Below are 20015 nucleotides of genomic sequence, written 5' to 3'. Positions count from 1 at the left end.
TAAAAGAGCGATGACTATCATTTTGAGTGCAAATCCTGAGGTAGACTGAATCTGTGTCTTTTTAAAATTATCTTATCATATAATCCATTTTGATCATATTTTCTCTCCTCCCAACTCCGCTCAGATCCTCCCTATCTCCCTTTATTCACCTTTATGTTCTTTCTCTCTCAAAAACAAAAACAAATATCAAAGCCAAAAAAGAAAGGAGTGCTCTCTCTTTCTCCTTCTCTCCTTCTCTCTCTCTCTCTCTCTCTCTCACACACACACACACACACACACACACACACACACACACACACACACACCAGTACGGAGTCTTTTGGTGTTAAGACAACTACTTCTGGACATGGGACCTGCTTCGGAATGTGGTTGATATGCCCAGTCATTCCATTGAAGAAAACAGATTTTCCCTTCTCCCAAAAGGTATCAAATGCAATTAACTTCTGGATTTAGGATGGAACTTTGTGCCCACTTCTCCTTCTCAGTGCTGAGACTTTGTCAGTCTCTGTGAGTTCATACGTATATCAGCCCTGTGGTGTCTAGAAGACACTCTTTTCTTGGAGTCCTTCACCACCTCTGACTCTCATAATCTTTCTGTTTCCTCGTCCATGTAGAATCCTGAGCCTTGAGGGCAAGGGTATGATAAAGAGCCATTTAGGGCTGGGTGCTCCAAAGTCACTCTCTGCACACTGTCCAGCTGTGGATCTTGTTATTTTTTTTCCTGTCTATTGCAAGAAGAAGCTGTGCTAGTGAGGTTTGAGAGATGTTCTGGTCTGAGTCCCAAGCCTAGTGTGTCAGCTTTGGTCCCAGGTAGAGAGTAAATCTAGGTCCTGTTTGTGCAAGTAAATATTCACCATCTGTTCAACATGAATGAAGTTACTCATTTAATAAATATAATATTATCGACCATAAACTTATCAAATTAAGTACGGAACAACATGAACATACGGGTGCATCAAACCTCATCAGAGAAGGTAAGTCCACACACCAGATGAATGAAAGACAGGCCGCCTCTGCCTGAAGCAAGCAGAGGAGGACATCTGTCCCTGGAATATGAGGCCCCCACCAGATCTATCATGAAACCATGAGGTGCATTGCATCATGGGGTCCGCAGAGGATGACCTGCGGACTGTGTCCCTGACATTTCAGTGCAGCCCCCCACCACACCCTCATCTGCATCAAGCAGCTCTTGGCCTTGCTCTCTCACCCCACTCCTCCCCTCACTGAGGCCAGAAACAGCCTCCTCAACAGCTCTGTGGCAGGGTTCATTCATACCTTATCTAGCCACCGGCATTGACTCTCTTTGTTAAGGCCTTTTTTAAATTATGAAAGTTGTATTATCTTGCCTGTGCATGGGACCTGATGAGGGAGACCTGTTCATTGGGAAGGATTTCTGGAGAGTGAGGCTGTTTTACTCCTGAAACAGTTGCTACCGCTGATCCGCAGTCGCTCTGGATAGTCGCATTGTTGCCTTTGTCAGCTGCCAGTCTCCGGAAGGCCCTCCATCTAAGCCAAACAGGCAGTCTCCATAAGTAATAATATTTGCCCTTAGCTTTCTAGTTGCAGCAGTGAATGTCTTTTGCTTCTTCCCCAGAAACATCCGTGTCCATGGTGGTGTTAAAAATCTTACTTTAAAGTACTGTGATGGCTCTTGTTGCAGTGGCCAAAAGTGGGGTAAGAATGAAATGAATCTTTAACTGGTGCAAAGTTGCGCAGAGGCCTGGATTCCAGCAGCCCTTTGCTCAGAGTACTGCTGGCCGAGACGCTACAGATTGCATGTCCACACCTGCCAAGCCTGGGGGATGACTGGTGGGTATTTTCTGAGGCTGTTACACTGCAGCAATATACACTCTGTTTTACTAATGCTGGGGTAATATTCTCAGCATTTTACCAAAGGTTGAAATAAATTTGCTTTTTTTTGTGGGATGATATTTTTATATGACAGAATGCCAGTATTGTGTTATTTCTACTGCACTGTTTTTTTTTTTTCTCTATAGCATTTCTTTATTCTTATCTACATGAAATTTACACCTTACTTCCTGTGTTCTCTGGTGTCATGAAATCTGATATCCTAGCATACTAGATGCACAAAACTATTTGGTAGGTCAGTAAAGAAGCTAACCTTAATTTTCTGTTCTGATAATGCTAATTATAACTTTCACAAGAATAAAAAGGTGTCTGTCGGCTCTCGAGGCACAAGTGAGCTTTCAGCATCTAAAAATCCTGTCCACTTCTATTGTTTGAGAACAGCATGAGGACTAGTATGTCTGAGATAGAGCAAACTATGCAGAGATATAAGATCTGAGGCAGACAACGGTAGACATTGTCAATCTGCAGGGCTCACTCTATGGCCTTGATTTTCTGGAAACACTTTATTTCAGGCTGTTAACTCCTAGCGCAGTATCCAGAAACATTTTGACTGGATAGGGCACAGCTTGTAAATGATTAGAGAACTTTGCTTTGATAAAGATCTTTTTTACTAATGTGTTCTATTGTGCTCAAGGACCCAGGCTAAGTAATCTTTAATACCTTGTTTGTTTTTTCTTTTCTTTTTTTGTTTGTTTGTTGTTGTTGTTCTTTTGTTTTTTAAGTGTTTCAAGATACACTTTTTCTCTGTAGCCCTGGCTGTCCTAGATAGAACTCACTCTGTAGACCAGATCAAATTCAAATCTACCTGCTTCTGCTTCACAAATGCTGGTATTAAAGATGTGTGCCACCACCACCTGGCTCCGTATCTTTTATGTGATGCTGTGAAATTACATATTCCTCTCTCATGAAAAATAATCCATGTCATCTGTTACTGCTATTTTCATACTTCCATAGTTTAAGACCACGGCTTGGCTCCTCTGCCTCTCTTAGTTCCTACTTCTGGCTTTCTTTCTCCCTTCCTAATATGCTATATTCTGCCTCTATTTTTCAGGTCAGGCTAATTTACACTGCAGTCACAAACAACTCCCAAATCTTAGGTACTCAGGCTGCATGGTGAGAGGCAAACTGTGGCCTCTTTCCACATCATTGTCATCCTGGGCAGTGGGTCTTCTCCTATCTGAAAGACTGGGAGAAGAAAGGGAGGAGACAGTGAACCACATTATGAGCAGTCATTATGAGGGCTGCTCATAATGACACCTGCCACTTCTGTGAACATGTCCTGGGCTATTGCAAATGGTATGTCAACGGGCTAAAAATAGTATAATCCTCCCCTTGGGAGGGACCTTGAATATTTTTTGAGCCAACACACACTCCACCAAATGTGTTCATCCTGCTGAAGCACACTTGCTCTGTGTCAACTGTCTTTCTTCCATTATGGTCTACCAAACCCAGCTCTATTCATCTCTGTTGCCTGACTCTCGCTCTTATTCTGCTGTGGGATGTCTTCCCTAATTCCCCAGGACCCACAACCTTTCCTCCTTCACTGGGGTACCATCTTTTCTCTCTCATCCAATTTTCTATGAGCTTGATTCTCTTTGGCATTTGTTTTTGTTTGTTTTGCTCCCCTTCCCCGCTTTGCTATTTTTTCCTCTCCTCCCCCAATCACCCCTCTTTTCTTTTTCTCTTTCCTCCCTTGCCTTCCTTCTTTCCTACCTCCTCCTTCCCTCCCTCCTTCTCTCTGTCTCTCTTTCTGGGTCTCATATAGCTCATGGTACCCTCACACTGAATGTATAGTCACATATAACCTTGCACTGAGCTTCCTGATTCTGCCTTCCCTATGATGGTGTTGTGACCATACCTGGCTGGTCTATTATTTTAAAGGTTTTCATCATCTTGTCCTTCTTGTTGGCTTCTTTTTTCTTTCACAGGAAATGGGACTATAAGCAAATTCTCTTAAAAATTTCTTGTAAACTTATTTTCTTTTAAATTTCTTGTAAAACTTATCCTTTTTCTCTCATTGTTTTTCTATAGTATTTATTATTATTATTACTGATACAGAAACCAACTATGTAGACTTTTTTCTGTGTCTCATGCTCCTCCTTCCAAATGTACCGTTACCATATCACTTCTTTCCTCTTGTTTTAGAGAAAAAATAGCTTTTTTTCCCCTTTCTAAGTGCTCTTGCAAGCTACCATTTGCTACAACTCTTCTCTGAGGTCTGCTCTATTTGTTTGTTTCTCTTCCTTTCATTAGCTTTCCCCACCTGGTCTATGTACTGACTCCAGCTGCTCCCCCAGAACACCCTGTTAGTTTCTTAGGAGCCTCTTTCTACCTGGTCAGCGCTGTGAGCTGCTTCTTGGGGAGACATACTGAAGCTGGAACACTTGGCCAGCTATTATTCAGTTAGTGTGGTATGTTAATCTTTCTCCTTTAATCAACCGCTGTGTCCTTAACTGTCGAGAAGAGAACAATTGTTGGATGTAACATAGAAATGATGTACAACAAATAGGAGGTTCTCACTAAAAGACACGAAGCGTCACACGAATCTCTGCTCACTGGTCACCAGCTCTCTGAGCTCTACTCTGAACCACACCTGTTGCCTTTAAAGCACCAATTGCTCTGACTCCGATCAGTGTTCTTTCTCTATAGCTTAGGAACCTTTTAGATCAACGCTTTTCCCTAGTTTTCTCCTTCTTCAATCCTCTCCAGTAGACAAAGGCATCTGCTTCTTTTATTTTGAACTAAATAAAAAAAGTTTGCTTATAAGAATATCCAATTCCTACCTACATGAAACTGGAGTCCTACAAAACGACCACTGTCTAAGTTAACATTACAGCTTAAAAAGGCTAGATGGGACATTCTAGAGTGACAGAGCATTGCAGTAGAGTTGTGTCTTCCTAGAATCTGATTGTGTAGCTTAAGTGGGATAAAGGAAATTGGAAGAGAAGCAGGAAAGACACACATGAAGACCAGAAGTTCCATTTCAAACTGCTGTTTCAGTGTCAAGTAAAGGGGCTTATAAATACTAGAACAAATCGCAGAAGAGACGGAACCAAAGGCTCTACTCCCACCTCTATCTTTAGTTGGTGCATCCTGGCAGTTTGCCAGTGCAGGACTAGGTTCTTCTGAGCAAACCTATTAGTGGCCTGCAGACAGCTCCTGTGAGTTCAAGGGAAAACGGGTCTAGCTTCTGTGATCCAAGACAAAGCTATTTCTGACCAAGAGGTGGGTAAATCCACTTAACCTTGGACTAAAACACTTTGACTGGAGAGGCTAGGCAGGCTGATAACCGAATTCACTGTTGTTCAAGGTGGGGTATGGGATGCTTATGCTATTCTTCAACAGATACCAACCTTAGAAATGTAAATGGTTGAGAGCAAAACAATGCACCTTTGTTTCAAGACACTATTCATCTCAAAGGAGCCCTTTGTTACTAGCTACAGCGGACAGTTATCACCATGTGATTAGATGCTTAAGCGCCCTACATTAAAAAGTCAGCAAATGGGTCTACCCTCAAAGAACTACGGAGAAGAACAAATCTAGTTTGTATTTAAAGGGACTTAAAAGACTTTTTAAAAAATGATATTCTCAAAGCTGAACAGGTGTAATAGTTCTTGTCCAAGCACTGGCTAAAATCTTAGTAAGCTTCAAAGTACAGTTTCATCATTTCTCACTGCATTTGGCGCTGATGTTTAGTAACTACAAATTCATTTAAGGGTGTTGTAAAGTGGTCCTTCTGCTTCCATCTCCCCAGTGCACTGCAGGCCAACAGCACTACCTACAGCTCTGTAAAAGAGGCTTTGTACTTCAATGTTCAAGGTCTGCCTTCAAGTTAATATATCAACTTGATGTAGACTTTGTGAAGACATTAACCATTTCTTAGGACAGACCTTTCTGTTTATTGCACAATGAATTTGTGGGCACTGCCTGCACCTGCTCAAGGGTGCTTTTTAAAAAACAATTTCTGCCAGGAGAAGTAGCAGACAAGCTTTAATTCTAGCAGTCGACAGACAGAAGCAAGAGCATCTTTGTGAGTTTGAGACCAGCCTGGTCTACATAAAAAGCTCTAAGACAGACACAACTACATAGAATGGAGGTTCTCATCCTGTGGGTCAAGACCCTTGCACAAGGGTTGGATATCAGATATTCTGCATATCAGATATTTATAGCACAATTCATAATGTAGCAACAAAAATAATAAACCCTGTCTCAAAAACAAACAAACAGGAAAACAAAACAAAAAAATTCAGTTCACAGAGATCTGTCTGGTTTTACCTTCATGCCTGCCTAACATGTGTGTGTGTGTGTGTGTGTGTGTGTGTGTGTGTGTGTGTATGTGTGTGTGTGCCACAGCTCTTGTGTGGAAGTAGGAAAAATTCTATCTTCCACCATTTGAGTGCCAGGAAACTCAGGTTGTCAGTCATGGTTTGGCAACAGGCATCTTTCTACCCTGAGCCATCTTGTCAGTCCTCAAGTGCTTTTAAATGGAAAGTCTCTCTCCTAAACTCCCTGTGCAGATTACAAGTAAGAGAAATGTCTACTTTTAGGACAATATTGCAATGTTTAAACAAAACCTGGAAAAGAAAACATTTAACTCTATGAGGAAACTTCATGCCTAGTGAAAAATCACAGAGGTTCCACAATTTCTTGCCTTTTTAGTAGTAGTGTCTCTAGGATAACTCAGCTATTCTGGGTCATTCTCATCCCCAGGTATGGCAGAGTAAGAGAAGGGCTGAGTATTCTTCCTGCATCTATGAGTACCAGGTGTGGGAATGTGGAAACTTCATTTCCGACGGTCCTCAATGCAAACTTCAATAATGTAGCTATTTTGACCCTGTAAGAGATAGACTGACATTCTAGGGATGAAAACAAATGACTTTCTCTCCATGAATACCAAAGCTCTCTTAGTACATTGACTCTCAGGCTTGGAAAGACTTCATTTAGTTTCTATGGTCTTTATTTTAAAGATGAGACTCCAGGAATGGGCTTGTAGGACGGTGGCAGATGGCTTGTGTAACAATGCAAGACCCTGGGTTTTCTTACCCAGTGCTTTCATATAGATAGACAGACAGACAGACAGACAGACAGGTGACCCAATAAACAGACCCCACTAAACAAAGAAAAATAACTCACAAACAAACAAACAAAAACAGCCAGGCATGGTGCACACCTATAATCTCAGCACTCAGGGAGGCAGAGGCAGGTGCATCTCAGTGAGTTCTAGGCCATCCTAGTCTACAAAAGTGAGTCGGAGAAAGCCAAGGCTACACGGAGAAATCCTGTCTCAAAAATCCAAACAACAACAACAAACCCCCAAAAATCCAAAAACAAGCAACAAACAACAAAAACAAAAGAGGTTTATAAGATGCCCTGGTACTATCTGAACTCATTAGTAAAATAGTAAAATTCAAACAGTAAAATTCAAGTCCTTTCCTATAAGTGATACATCAAAACCCAAGTACAACAAGGAGTCAAAATGAATTATATATGTTTAGAATCTACCCAGAAATATTTGCTCAGCCTAGCTGGGGAATCAAAGAGTGGAAGAAGCTACAAATACAAGCAAGGTCAAAAGCTGGCTACAGCCAGAGCACAACTACATTTCAAGTTTGTCAGCCCTGTATATATAGAGGAAGGAAATATTCACCCTGCCTGGAAGCGGAACACAACGAACCCAACTTATACATTTAATCAAAGTGTGTTTGCGCATCCTTCCAGCTTTTCCTATCTGTGTTACAGTCTCATTATTTCAGCGAGCATTTGTGTATCCACATCCTCCGTTAAGGAGTAGCGAAGGCTGCCATTAAGGAGGGGGGGATCTATTGCTAATGGGACCTTTTACTCAACTGCTGATGAATTCGCCAGGAGCCTCCTAAGTACTAAGACTTATAATTGCCGCAGGAGTGGGTCAGGCAGGTAACCGAGGGGGGCACCGGTCCCACCTCTGCGGTAATCCCACACGCAGCACGGCCACAGTACCTAGAGGAAGAGAAGCCGAACATCTCCTGGCTCTCAGGCCCAGGGTGTGCGTTCTCCCTGGCCTCAGCCCCGCCCGGCGTAGCTCGTCATCACTGCTGGCCACGCCCCTGCGCACGGGTTGGGTTCCAGCGACATGATGAAACTTCCCGCACACGTTGCCGAAGCTGGACGGCTCTAAGGTGGGAAGCAGCCTCTGGTCACCGCGTTGCCTCCGCTCCCTTCCTCCGGCCCTAGCCTCTAACGCGCAGGTAAGCCGGACTCCGGTGCTCAGCGGGGGGGCGCTCTGCTCGCCCGGGAGGCCGGAGGATGCGCTATCCGCGCGGGCACACGTGTTCCGGGCACGCGGGTGCTAAACCCCCGGGTCTGGCGCCGGACAGACGGTGCAGCGGGTGCCAGGGCGGGGCAGACGCGGGCGATTGTTGCGCACCTGGCTGGCTATGGGCAGCTTGGTGAAGGCAAGGGCCCCTCCAGACAGAAGGCAAAGGTGGCCTTGGTCTGGCCACCACAAATGTTTTTATTTTCTTTTACTGTATGACATCTAAGCCCGGGAAACTTCGGCCATCCGAGGGCCTTGCCTAGGACCAGATGGAAGCCTGCAAAAAACCAGCCGCAGTTGGGCGCCCCAGGCTAGTGGTGGGGTCTGGTTCCCGCGCAGGACGAAGGCTCTCCCTGGGGTTGACTGTGTTTGTCTGGATTGAATCCCCACTCACCTTGCTGCTCGGTCCCCCTCCCCCACACTCCAGCTTCATACTGCTAGCCGGGCAGCTCTGGGGAAGAGTGGGTCTGTTTAAGGAGACAGGCGGCCAAGTACAGAAACAGGCAAAGGAATTAGCATGCTTTTTTTTTTTTTTTCCCCTAATAATGGGTAGCTCTTCACCGGCCTGGTTTCAGATGAATGCAACTTTTCAGATATGAGGACAGGTCCCATTGTTCTTGGCCCTTGGCCTACAGGATTTACCAGTTAACTCTCTTCGTTGATTGATGCCCCGTACTGTAATGTCAGGTATTCTCTGAAGTTTAGTTAGATCACCAATAGAAATTCGGTGCACGGAAGTGACGCTGTCCAGCGGGGGGAGCCACGAGACTCCACGAGAGTGTGTACTTGGCGTGCACTGACCTCTCTTTAGACGAGCTGGGTAGTCTGAACTGGCGTGTGTTAAGTGTGAAATACATCCGATTTTGATGATTTTGAAAACCGAACTCTTGATGGTTTGCTTGTTGCCCTTAGCATCTAACTACTGAACTGTCCCTCCAGTCCGGTTTTAATAATTTAGGAAAAGCAGTGTAAAATAGAATCCATTTTGATTATGTTGTATTGATTATTTTGCGTGGAATGTGCCGTGTTAAGGTGCGTTTAAAATTAGTTCTAGTGTTTTCTCTTGCCTTATTAATAGGCTTTAATAGTGTATTAAAATTACCCATACGGTTCATATTCCCGTTGGACAGCGCTGCTACAAAAGTTTAACCAGGAAAGGTGGAAAATTACAGGAACAGACAACAGCGAGGAAAACGGTACAAAGAGGGCCTTTGCCTGCTTAGAAGACTGATCCCAATTACAAAACTAAGTTTGAATTTCCTTATTCTTGCTGAAGGAAAGGGTTTTAAAGTAGTGGCTGGCATATGTTTTGCATAACAGACAGTTCATTAAAGAGCCTTAAGACCTAGGTAAATGGTTTTTCTGATAATCACAGTTGATTTTCGAAGGGCTTTGCAAGCCCATTTTTCTTTGTATTTCCCCCCTTTTATTAAACATAGATTCCTTTTTCATATAATAGAATCTGAATACAGTTTTCCCTCCCTCTACCTCTAATGGAATAGTTAGAATGGAATACTTCCCACCTCTCCTAGCCGGATTCACTCCCTTTCTGTCTCTCACGAGAAAAGAACAGTCTTCAAAGAGATAACGACAGAACATAAATGAAATATAGTAAGATAGGATAAAAGGAAAACCATCATATTGAAGTCGGACAAGCCAAGCCAACAGAAAACTAGAAGAACTCTCAAGAGAAGGCACAGCAATCAGAGACCCACTCATGAACACATTCAGGAGTCCCATAAATGTGCTAAACTGAAAGCTACAGTACAGTGGTTCTCAACCTTGGAAATGCTGCCACTTTTTAATACAGTTCTTCATGTTGTGGTGACCCCCAGACACAGAATTATTTTCCTTGCTCCTTCATCACTGCAATTTTGTTACTGTTATGAGCCATATTGTAACTGTGTTTCTTGCTGGTCTTAGGCGACCCCTGCAGAGAGTCATTCAACCCGAGGTTGAGAACCACAGCTATACATAAGCAGAGGACCTCTGTCTCTGTGAGCTGTGTGGGCTTTGCTCAGTTGTTCACCTGGTGACCTCTGTCCTTTTGTTTTCCTAACTCCTTCTGCCTCCTCTTCTTCAGAGTTCACAGAGCTCAAAAGGGAGGGATTTGATGGAGACATCTTGTTTAGAGCTGTGTGGCTAACCCACTTTTCATCGGCACTGAATCAAACATTGCTGATTTACAGCCACCCTCCTAAATCTCTGGATTTTCTACTGAATGTGCAGACCAATCCCATAGCAGACTATCTGGACATCGTCATGGAAAAAGTGCCACTTGCACTTTGTCTTCAGTTTGATTTGCTTGATGCCACTTTTCATTGTTTGGTCCGGTTGTACTCAAAGTGCATCAAAGCTTTGATACAGTTGGAATATTTTCAAAGTATTGTTCAGGGTGTTTGATATGAGTATCTTTTAGGGTGTTTGTTCCAGATTATGTGGCCTTTGTTAAAGATTTGCATCTTGAACAGATACAGAAGTATGTGCTAGTTGGAGACTCTACATTAAACTATTTTGAGCTAGCAATATTTAAAGGAGATATTTGAAGGAATCACTTGCTTTCTGGCCTACGGGGATCTAAGTTGCCCCTCCTCCAGTGTTGTTTTATCGCCATGCATCTCAACTATCGTACTTAACTAACCAATGCAGCTTTGAGATAAACATTTGAGAATATTTTTGTCATTGAGGACATGTTGATATTGAGCTTTTCTCTTGTGGAGACAAGATCTCATGCAGCACAGATCTCATGTAGCACATGGTCTTGAACTCTTGATCCACCCTGTTTCTATCCTCAGCACTAGCATTATGTACCCAAACACCGAGCAACAGCAAATATTTTATATCCTCAGTCCACTCAAAATTGTTTTGAGATTATCGTTTTCTTATTCTTCTATCACATTTAGATAAATCACCAAGAGATTAAGCTCGAAGTTGTGGCATGCTTATGGAGCTATGTTAATATCACATCACGGTGCCTATGAGCTGCTATTTATTCCCTTTATATTTGACGTGCAGAAAGTAAAGGTAAAGAGAGGGTGTTTAACTGTGGGGGCTTAAGAAGAGCCTGGACTAACATGGAGACCCTCCCAAACCTTTGCTGGCTTTTTGAGACTCTTAGCAGGGGGAGCTAAGGCTGGGATCCCCACCTAGCTTGGAGCCAGCCAAGCCTGCCATTGATCTTGGAAGCGTGTTAAGCTGCAGAGATACAAAGTTGGATGTTGTTGTGTGTAACACCCCCAAAATCCCAAGGTGGGAGAGATGTGGGCTTCGTTTGGTTGCTAAGCTTATGTACCTGCTTGAATATAAAGGTCATCTGTATTTTTTAATATTTGCAAACAAATGAGATCATCCCCCATCTGCCTGCCAACCTAATAGAAAATTGCTATAGATAAAGACGTGTTGTGTCCAACTTTTGGAGAGGGTTGTGTAAGTTTCTGGACTTAAGAGTTGGTTGCTGAATGTAAGACCCTGTGCCTTTCCCCATAGAGTGCCTGCAGCTCTCCGGAAGCATGTGTGGCATTTGGGCCCTCTTCGGCAGCGATGACTGCCTTTCCGTGCAGTGTCTGAGTGCGATGAAGATTGCACACAGGGGGCCGGATGCATTTCGCTTCGAGAATGTCAATGGATACACCAACTGCTGTTTTGGATTTCACCGTTTGGCAGTGGTTGACCCCCTGTTTGGAATGCAGCCAATCAGAGTGAAGAAATATCCTTATCTGTGGCTCTGTTACAATGGTGAAATCTACAATCACAGGGCGGTAAGCAGAATGAAGCTGAGCATGGCTCTCTGTAATTAAACTTCAGATGTAGTGGTTATGGTGTTCATGTTTTGTGTCATGCTTTTTACTTTGTTAACCTTTTTCTATGTTCCTACCAGATTTGCTCGGATCTTGTAGGTATGTAGGGCACTGACACAGAAAGGTAAAATGGGTTAGATTTTTAAAAAGAGATTAAAATGAGGATGCCGATTCAATTTTTTTTCCTTGTTACAAGTTTTTTAATATTTATTAGGCTGTTTTTTGCTCTGCATTAGGTGATCGAGGTTCAGCAGTGAAAAAGATGGTTAGCTCTGTACTCCAGTGCAGCTTATTCTATCACGAGACAGACAGAATCACTGTATAGCGAACTTTCTGAAAGCAGATGTTGACGTGGTGTGTCTAGGAGAACCGTTTGCAGGAAGCGTGAGCAGGGATGGCCCTGAGGAAGCAAGACTTAAACAGTGAACATGGGACAAGACTGGGAAGTGTTTCCCGTGGAAGGGGGTAACGTGTGTGGAGGCCCCAGAGTGAAAAACAGTCTAGGAAAGAGCAGTGGTCAGGGGAAACCAGGTGGCACTGGGCAGACAGGACATTCAATCTCCCACTCCTAGAAACATTCCAAGCGCAGCGGCAGTTGAGGGATTAAAGAAGGGATAGAGTTGAGGAGTTGGGAGTTGATGATATTTGTGGTGTTATATATAATATGACCGCTGAGAAATTTATTGCAGTTTCATCTTTAGTAGAAGCCAAATGGTAGAAAGGTGGCTGGAGGCCGTGAAGTATTTAAGTAAGAACCAGGAGGATTGAAATTGGAACTTTCTACTCTGGTTCTAGAGAACAAGAGTGGGTGAGGGGATAGTGTTGATCCCGGAAGCCAGATATAATAACCTTCTAATCTAGGATTATTTGACTAGTTTTTCATAAGGAAAAAAAATAAATAAATAACAGTTAAATCGGTAACCTTCAAGATTGTACAAATACAACCTCTTGTTATAGTTGCCAGCTTTTTAATCCCTTCCCTAACATTTAATTGCTTCCGAGCAATGTGCATGAAAACTGGTAATTGTTAATATTTGTCTATATTTATCTTCAGGCCTGCACATTTCTTTTAGGCTGAATTGTTCTGGTTGGTACATTGTGATACTTTTTCTCTAAAATATGTAACCATTTGGCTCATAAGAATAGGACATTTTCCCAGCTAACATAAATTCCAAACCTAAGACCATAATTTCTAATATCCAATTCATGCTTAAGTTTCCCCAAATGTCCCTAGAATACATTTAGCTGTGTTTATTTTTGTTTTGATTTGCTTTTTGTTTGGTGTGTATATGTGCACGCTCACACTTGTGTACCCATGGAGGGACAGATTTCAGTCAGGGTTTAAGGAGTTAGTTATGATGTTTCTCGGTAAATTTTGAGATTTCTATACTCATTTTTCATTGGTAGGGGTTTATACCTCAGCCACCTTTTGGCTCATCTTATTCCTGAACGATGGGTTTTATTTGCCAGTTTGCTTGCCAAGTAGGGTTTAGCCATTTAGTAAGTATACCTTTACTAAAGACCTGCTGTGTACAAAGCTAAATACTTGGAGATGAAATAGTAAAAAGGAACGTTAAGAGCAGATGAAAGGAGTGAGGTGGGAGGGGTTTGGGATTTATTACATCAAGCCAGTACACGTGGAAATGCGAGGTCTCACTGTATCAGTACTGCCCTGCATCTTTCTGAAGTGAGGTTAGGACGAATCTGGGTTTGTTTGAGGTTAGAAAATACCTGGATTTACTTGGACAGTGTTGCTTCATGTTAATTTTGTTAAAACCCTGTCTCTTTAAATTTATGTAATGTTATATGTTATACTTACAAAGGCTTTCTGCTGTTTCTATCAAACATCCAAACTTATGAAAATGTGAAAGCTAGAAACTTGCCTAAGAGTAGAATGCACGAGTTTCGTATTTTCAGAAACACAGCATCAAAGTTCCATCTTCACCTCCTGCTTTGATGACTGCACAAAATAGGACATTGCCAGCAGTGTGCCAGGAGTTCAGAAGGGGACAGCAAAGATAAACCGGGGGCCTAGTCAGATGCCAGTGTGACTTTAGGATGGTGGCAGGATATGGTTGCTGTATAGGAGTATCATTTCAGGAGTTGGAATTAGTACTGGAAGTTGTTAGTGAAGAAACACCTCCTTGTTTGTTTGTTTTGGTTTGGTTTTGAGACAGGTTTTCTCTGTACAGCCCAGGCTGTCCTGGACTCAATTTGTAGACCAGGCTGGCCCTGAACTCACAGAGATTCATCTGCCTCTGCCTCTGCCTCTGCCTCTGCCTCTGCCTCTGCCTCTGCCTCTGCCTCTGCCTCTGCCTCTGCCTCTGCCTCTGCCTCTGCCTCTGCCTCCGCCTCCCAAAGTGCTGGGATTAAAGGCATGCACGACCACACCCAACCAGGATACCTCCTTTTTGAATGCTGTTGAAAAGAAGAGTGGAAGGTGGTGCTCATCCTTTTCTGTCCTGAGGGGTACATTTTCAAACCCCACCAACCTGAGCTGCGGTTACCCAGGTAGTCCTTATAGAAGCTCGGGAGAGTGGCTAGCTGGTCATGTTGTAGAGGCAGCCGAAGCCCATGCTCTGTTGGTTCTGTGAATGCTTTACACAGAGGACCCCACATTAGGGGTGCAGAGACCTCAGGTGTATTTATAGGTCATAGGTATGCATTTCAATTTCCTCTTTGAAAACTGAAAACACCCTGCAAGTCTGAAGTGGGGATCTGATGACTTTGTCATAGCCTTTGGTGGTGTGCTAGTGGAGGAGAAGCAATCAGAATTTGTGCCTTAAATCACCTGCAAGATTATTGTCTGAGGGCTGGGGTCCTGGTGGCAAAGGATGATGGCCTGTATAAATGTGCATGTATAATATAATGTGCATAGTATAAACCATGATGTGAAATGCGCACTTGGATCCCTTTATGTGTTACTACTGTCTTACCACGATATCCTGCTTCTGCTTCTCAGAACATCTCTACTGTCATGGCTTCAGCCTTCCTGGTGAAGAATTTTCAGAATTTTAAGTTGAGACGAGCTAGACTCTGATAATGCCATAATAATAATAATAATTTTTTTTTTTAACTCTCCAAAGCACAGGAACTGATTACAGGACGCAGAAATGCTGAGTCAGGATTACTGGCGCACATGTAAGGATGCTAACATTTCGTCTGCTTTGCTTCCTCAAGCTGCAGCAGCGTTTTGAATTTGAGTATCAGACCAATGTGGATGGCGAGATAATTCTCCACCTCTATGACAAAGGAGGTATCGAGCAGACCGTTTCGATGTTGGATGGGGTGTTTGCGTTTATCTTACTGGACACCGCCAATAAGAAAGTATTTCTGGGCAGAGATACCTATGGAGTCAGGCCTTTGTTTAAAGCTATGACAGAAGATGGGTTTCTGGCTGTGTGTTCAGAAGCTAAAGGTAAGAGTGGATTTTTAACTATTTGGGGTCTGTGGTTTTTTTTTTTTTTTTTTTCCTGGATCATTTTGAAAATCCTATAGGTGTCAATCAAAATTTTTACAAATGACTAGTAGGTAAATCCTGTGAAGAGGATTTGAAATCCGAACCCTGGCTGTCTCGAGACTCACTATGTAGACCAGGTTGACCTAGAACTCACAGATCCACCTGCCTCAGCCTCCTGAGTTCTGGGATTAAAGGAATGCAGCACCACGCCGTGTTGCATTTTAGTTTTCGAGACAGAGTTTTTGAGTGTACTTAGAGCTTAGTGATGTTATTGATTTAGCGAGGCTGGCTAGTCGCTGGGCTCCAGGGCTCCACCTGCCTCCCTTGACCTGCCTTCCCTGGACTGGAGTTAAAGATGCGGGATACCGCTACCAGGTTTTGCATGGGTACTGGGGATCTGAACTTCAAAGCCCGCCCCGACAGATATACCTCTAACAAGGCCACACCTCCCAATCCTTCCTGAACAGTTCTATCCACTGGAAAATCAAGTATTCAAACATGAGTCTGCAGGGGCCATTCTCATCAAAACCACAACACAGATTAAATGATCTCATCTGGCCTGCTGCTTCCCTTTATCAGTCTTTGACAACATCTCATCAAGGTGTTTTGCCTAAAACCTTTTGGTTGCCTGCTTCCTCTACGGGGATGTGCAGCATCTGAGCTCGGCCAGCTAGTGAGAACCATAGATTCCTTTTTGGCCTTTGCATTCAGTGTTCACAGACCTGGATTAAGAGACTCAGAGTAACTTATAAGTGTCTGTATAGATAAGGTGTTTAACTGTTTACCACAAAACACTGGCTTTTGTGTCAAGATCATGATAGTGTCTGGGATGAGAACTACCTGAACAAACAAGTCACGTGGCTTTCTCACAGACATTATATGACAGCTATTAAGGGATAGGAGGTGGCTTCTGAGTACCTGATTGTGGGTCATTTTGCTTATTAAAGTCTTGGGAACCATGGGGTCTTAAAATGTCTCAGTGATGACAAAAATGCTTAGCAAAATATCATAAATGTTTTGATGTCTTTTTTCCCCCTCAGATTTCATCTCTTCTTGTTTGCTTTCTGATAGGAAATCGACTTTCCCTTTAAAAAGTTTTTTCAAAATTTTTATTAATTATTCTTTATTTATTTTGTATCTCCCTGTAGCTCCCTTTCTCCTCCCTTTCCTCCCCTCCCAATCCCACCTTTCCTCCCTCTTCTCCTCCTTTTCCCCTCCCCAAGTCCACTAATAGGGGAGGTCTTCCTCTCCTTCCTTCTGATCCTAGTCTATCAGGTCTCATCAGGAGTGGCTACCTTGTCTTTCTCTGTGGCCTGGTAAGGCTGTTTCCCTCTCAGGGGGAGGAGATCAAAGAGCAGGTCAATCAGTTCATGTCAGAGACAGTCCCTGTTCCCATTACTATGGAACCCACTTGGACACTGAACTGCCATGGGCTACATCTCTGCAGGGGTCCTAGGTTATCTCCATGAATGGTCCTTGGTTGGAGTATCAGTCTCAGAAAAGGCCCCTGTGCCCAGATCTTTGGTTCTGTTGCTCTCCTTGTGGAGCTCATTTCCCACTTCTTTCATAAGATTCCCTGCACTCTGCCCAAAGGTTGGCCATAAGTCTCAGCATCTGCTCTGATAGCCTGCAGGATAAGAGCCTTTCAGAGGCAGTCTGTGATTAGGCTCCTGTCCTGTTCCCTGTTTTCTCCTTCTTTTGATGTCCATCCTCTTTGCCTTTCTGAATGGGGATTGACCATCTTAGCCAGAGGCCTCCTTCTTGATTAGTTTCTTTAGGTGTACAGATTTTAGTAGGTTTATCCTATATTATATGTCTAATATCCACTTATGAGTGAGTATATACCATGTGTGTCTTTCTGCTTCTGGGATACCTTACTCAGGATGATCTTTTCAAGGTCCCACCATTTACCTGCAAATTTCATGATTTCCGTGTTTTATATTGCTGAGTAATATTCCATTGTGTAGATGTACCACAATTTCCATATCCATTCCTCATTTGAGGAGCATCTGGGTTGTTTCCAGCTTCTGGCTATTACAAATAAAGCTGCTACAAACATGGTTGAGCAAATGTCCTTATTGTGTATTCTTTGAAAATTTGTATAGACATCTAAAACAATAGGTTTCCTTGATTAGAAATTTCAGCTAAGGAAAGGAATTCGATGATGAGGACTTTAATTTTAATAAAGGTAGCAGGGCTATTCAGTGTGGGAGAGGATCTTCTCTGAAAATGTTACTGTAACAACTGAATACACATGAGTTAAAAAGTGTGCCCAAGTATTATCTTGAAAAGAATAATTTTCCTATTGTACCAAATAGCTACAAATCCATGCAATTTTGTGTTCTGTCTCTATGCCACTATTACCGCTTCAGTAGACAGATGGTAGGGTTTGGGGTAATTATTTCCTCTCCACACTGTTTTTTATAGTGGGCATGTACTTGTATTTCAAAGCGGAAATAATTAGAGGATGTAAAGTTTGCTGAGAAGCTCTCAATTGCCTGTGTTACTATTTTGCCTTTGTAGGGCTTGTTTCATTGAAGCATTCCACCACGCCCTTCTTAAAAGTGGAGCCCTTTCTTCCTGGACACTACGAAGTTTTGGATTTGAAACCAAATGGCAAAGTTGTATCCATGGAAATGGTCAAATACCATCACTGTCGGGATGAACCACTCCACGCCCTCTACGACAGCGTGGAAAAACTCTTCCCAGGTGAGTGATGCCCATGACTAAATTCCAGCCCATCTCCGAAAGCCTCCAGCCGCTCACATCTTTTGAGTGATGCTCGTTTTAAGATCTGTTTCCTCTTTGATTCGGAGCTGGTGGGAGCTCCTCTGGTGAGGCCGTCACAGTCAGGTAGGGGTTTGTATGCCTCACCTCCGCTAGCTCAGCCTCGAGGCCTTTTCCTTTACTCTCTGCTGTTGCCAGGCTTCGACATAGAGACCGTGAAGAGCAATCTGCGCATCCTCTTTGGCAACGCTATCAAGAAGCGCCTGATGACTGACCGGAGGATTGGCTGCCTTCTGTCAGGTGATGTCAGTTTAAGAAAGCATACATCTTGCTGGTGTTTAAATGATTTGTAGCTGGCCCTGAGCTTTGAGTGTTAAAGGCCTGCTACATAATTTCGTCTTTGCTTTCTTTTAGATGTGTGTGTATAAGCTGCATTTGTTCGTGTAAGAGCTTGTTGCTACTCATTCTTTAGAATCCTGTGTACTGATTTTTTTTTTTAAACTACTTTAGAAACAGTTGCTACTGTAGGGGCCAGTAAAACCTATGCCTTATATTCTTCACTTCACACACAAACAGACACATACACACACCACAAACATGTATCTATGTGAATATATACATACATTTATAGTAACTTCATTTTGCTTCACTATAAATCTCACTAAAGATGATTTCAGTTTATAAGACTTGGAGATCTTAAGACTCAGTCTCCAATCCAGACATTTACCATGAGTGTGGTCGCCTTTGCCCTGTCTAATGAAGGCATGTAATTGCTGAGTTTGTTCTCATGCTGCAGGGGGCCTGGACTCCAGTTTGGTTGCTGCTTCCCTGCTGAAGCAACTCAAGGAGACCCAAGTGCAGTATCCTCTCCAGACGTTTGCTATTGGCATGGAAGACAGCCCCGATCTGCTGGCCGCTAGAAAGGTACGGTGCAACCTGCCCATTGTACATTTAGAGCTTAGCCCTGTTAGAATGAAAATCAAGCTGAAGTTGCTCTAGTTTGCCTGTTGTCACTGTGATAAAGGCCATGATCAAGTACACCTTGGGTAGGAAAGGGTTTATTTGACTTAAGTATCCCTGATCAGAGACTGTGGAGGAGCACTGCTTTTTTTATTGGCTTGCTCCTCCTGGTTCCAGAACTCGGGTTCCCATCTTGAGTTCCTGCTTCATGGACTGTGACTCAGAATATGTAAACCAAATAAACTCATTCCTCCCAGGTTGATTTTAGTCATCATGGTCTTTATTACAGCCATAGAGAGCAATCTAGAATAGAAGCTGGTATTAGGATTGTGGGATGTGGCTGTGACAGACACGACCATGTTATTTTGGGGAGGATTGGGGAAGGCATTTGGAACGCTGGGCTGGAGTGTTCAGAGTTTACTGGACTAATGTGGACACTTGGAAGATAAGGCCGAGGGCTGTGTAGACCATGGGGGCCTGGCCTGTGAAGTGTCAGGGGAAGTTTTTGTGAGACTTTGAAAATAACGATCTGTGGTCCTGGTCAGCTAGGGCTGGAGAAGCCTCTGTGACTAAGAAGACCCACACCACTTAAACCTTCTCTGACACGGTAGCGTTGCCTCTTTCTGCTGCTGTCCTGGTAGTAGAGAACAAAACTGTGCTGGACTTTTCTCTACTGGGTACTTTTATCCATCGTGTCCCAAAGAATCAAAGATTCACTGATTATGGTTTTCTTCTGAAAGTAAGAAGTATTATTCAGTAATACTCAGTATTAACTCTGCAGGCATTGGAGCCTGCTTGATGATCTCAGGTCCTGATTCTACTGTGAAAGTCTTCACATTTACCCAACAGTATTTTTAGTAGTGTGTGTGTGTGTGTGTGTGTGTGTGTGTGTGTGTGTGTGTGTGTG

The 20015-nt window shown here is 43.2% G+C and overlaps 1 protein-coding gene across 1 annotated transcript in view; it reads left to right on the top strand.

Moving 5' to 3' along the window:
- Positions 1 to 7975: 7975 nt before the first annotated feature.
- The window catches only part of Asns (asparagine synthetase (glutamine-hydrolyzing)), a 20414-nt gene continuing 8374 nt past the window's right edge, over positions 7976 to 20015 (top strand). The window contains exons 1-6 of the mRNA XM_055612831.1: positions 7976 to 8096; positions 11651 to 11922; positions 15142 to 15379; positions 17945 to 18130; positions 18347 to 18448; positions 18945 to 19072. Of these exons, the coding sequence (XP_055468806.1) occupies positions 11674 to 11922; positions 15142 to 15379; positions 17945 to 18130; positions 18347 to 18448; positions 18945 to 19072 (903 nt within the window). The 5' untranslated portion in view covers positions 7976 to 8096; positions 11651 to 11673. The remainder of the gene's footprint in view (positions 8097 to 11650; positions 11923 to 15141; positions 15380 to 17944; positions 18131 to 18346; positions 18449 to 18944; positions 19073 to 20015) is intronic.

This window comes from Psammomys obesus, unplaced genomic scaffold, assembly GCF_907164565.1.
Source record: "Psammomys obesus unplaced genomic scaffold, mPsaObe1.curated_primary_1811, whole genome shotgun sequence".
Classification (NCBI taxonomy): domain Eukaryota; kingdom Metazoa; phylum Chordata; class Mammalia; order Rodentia; family Muridae; genus Psammomys; species Psammomys obesus.
The sequence above is the reverse complement of the archived record's forward strand: the minus strand, read 5'-3'. Positions and strand labels throughout refer to the sequence as shown.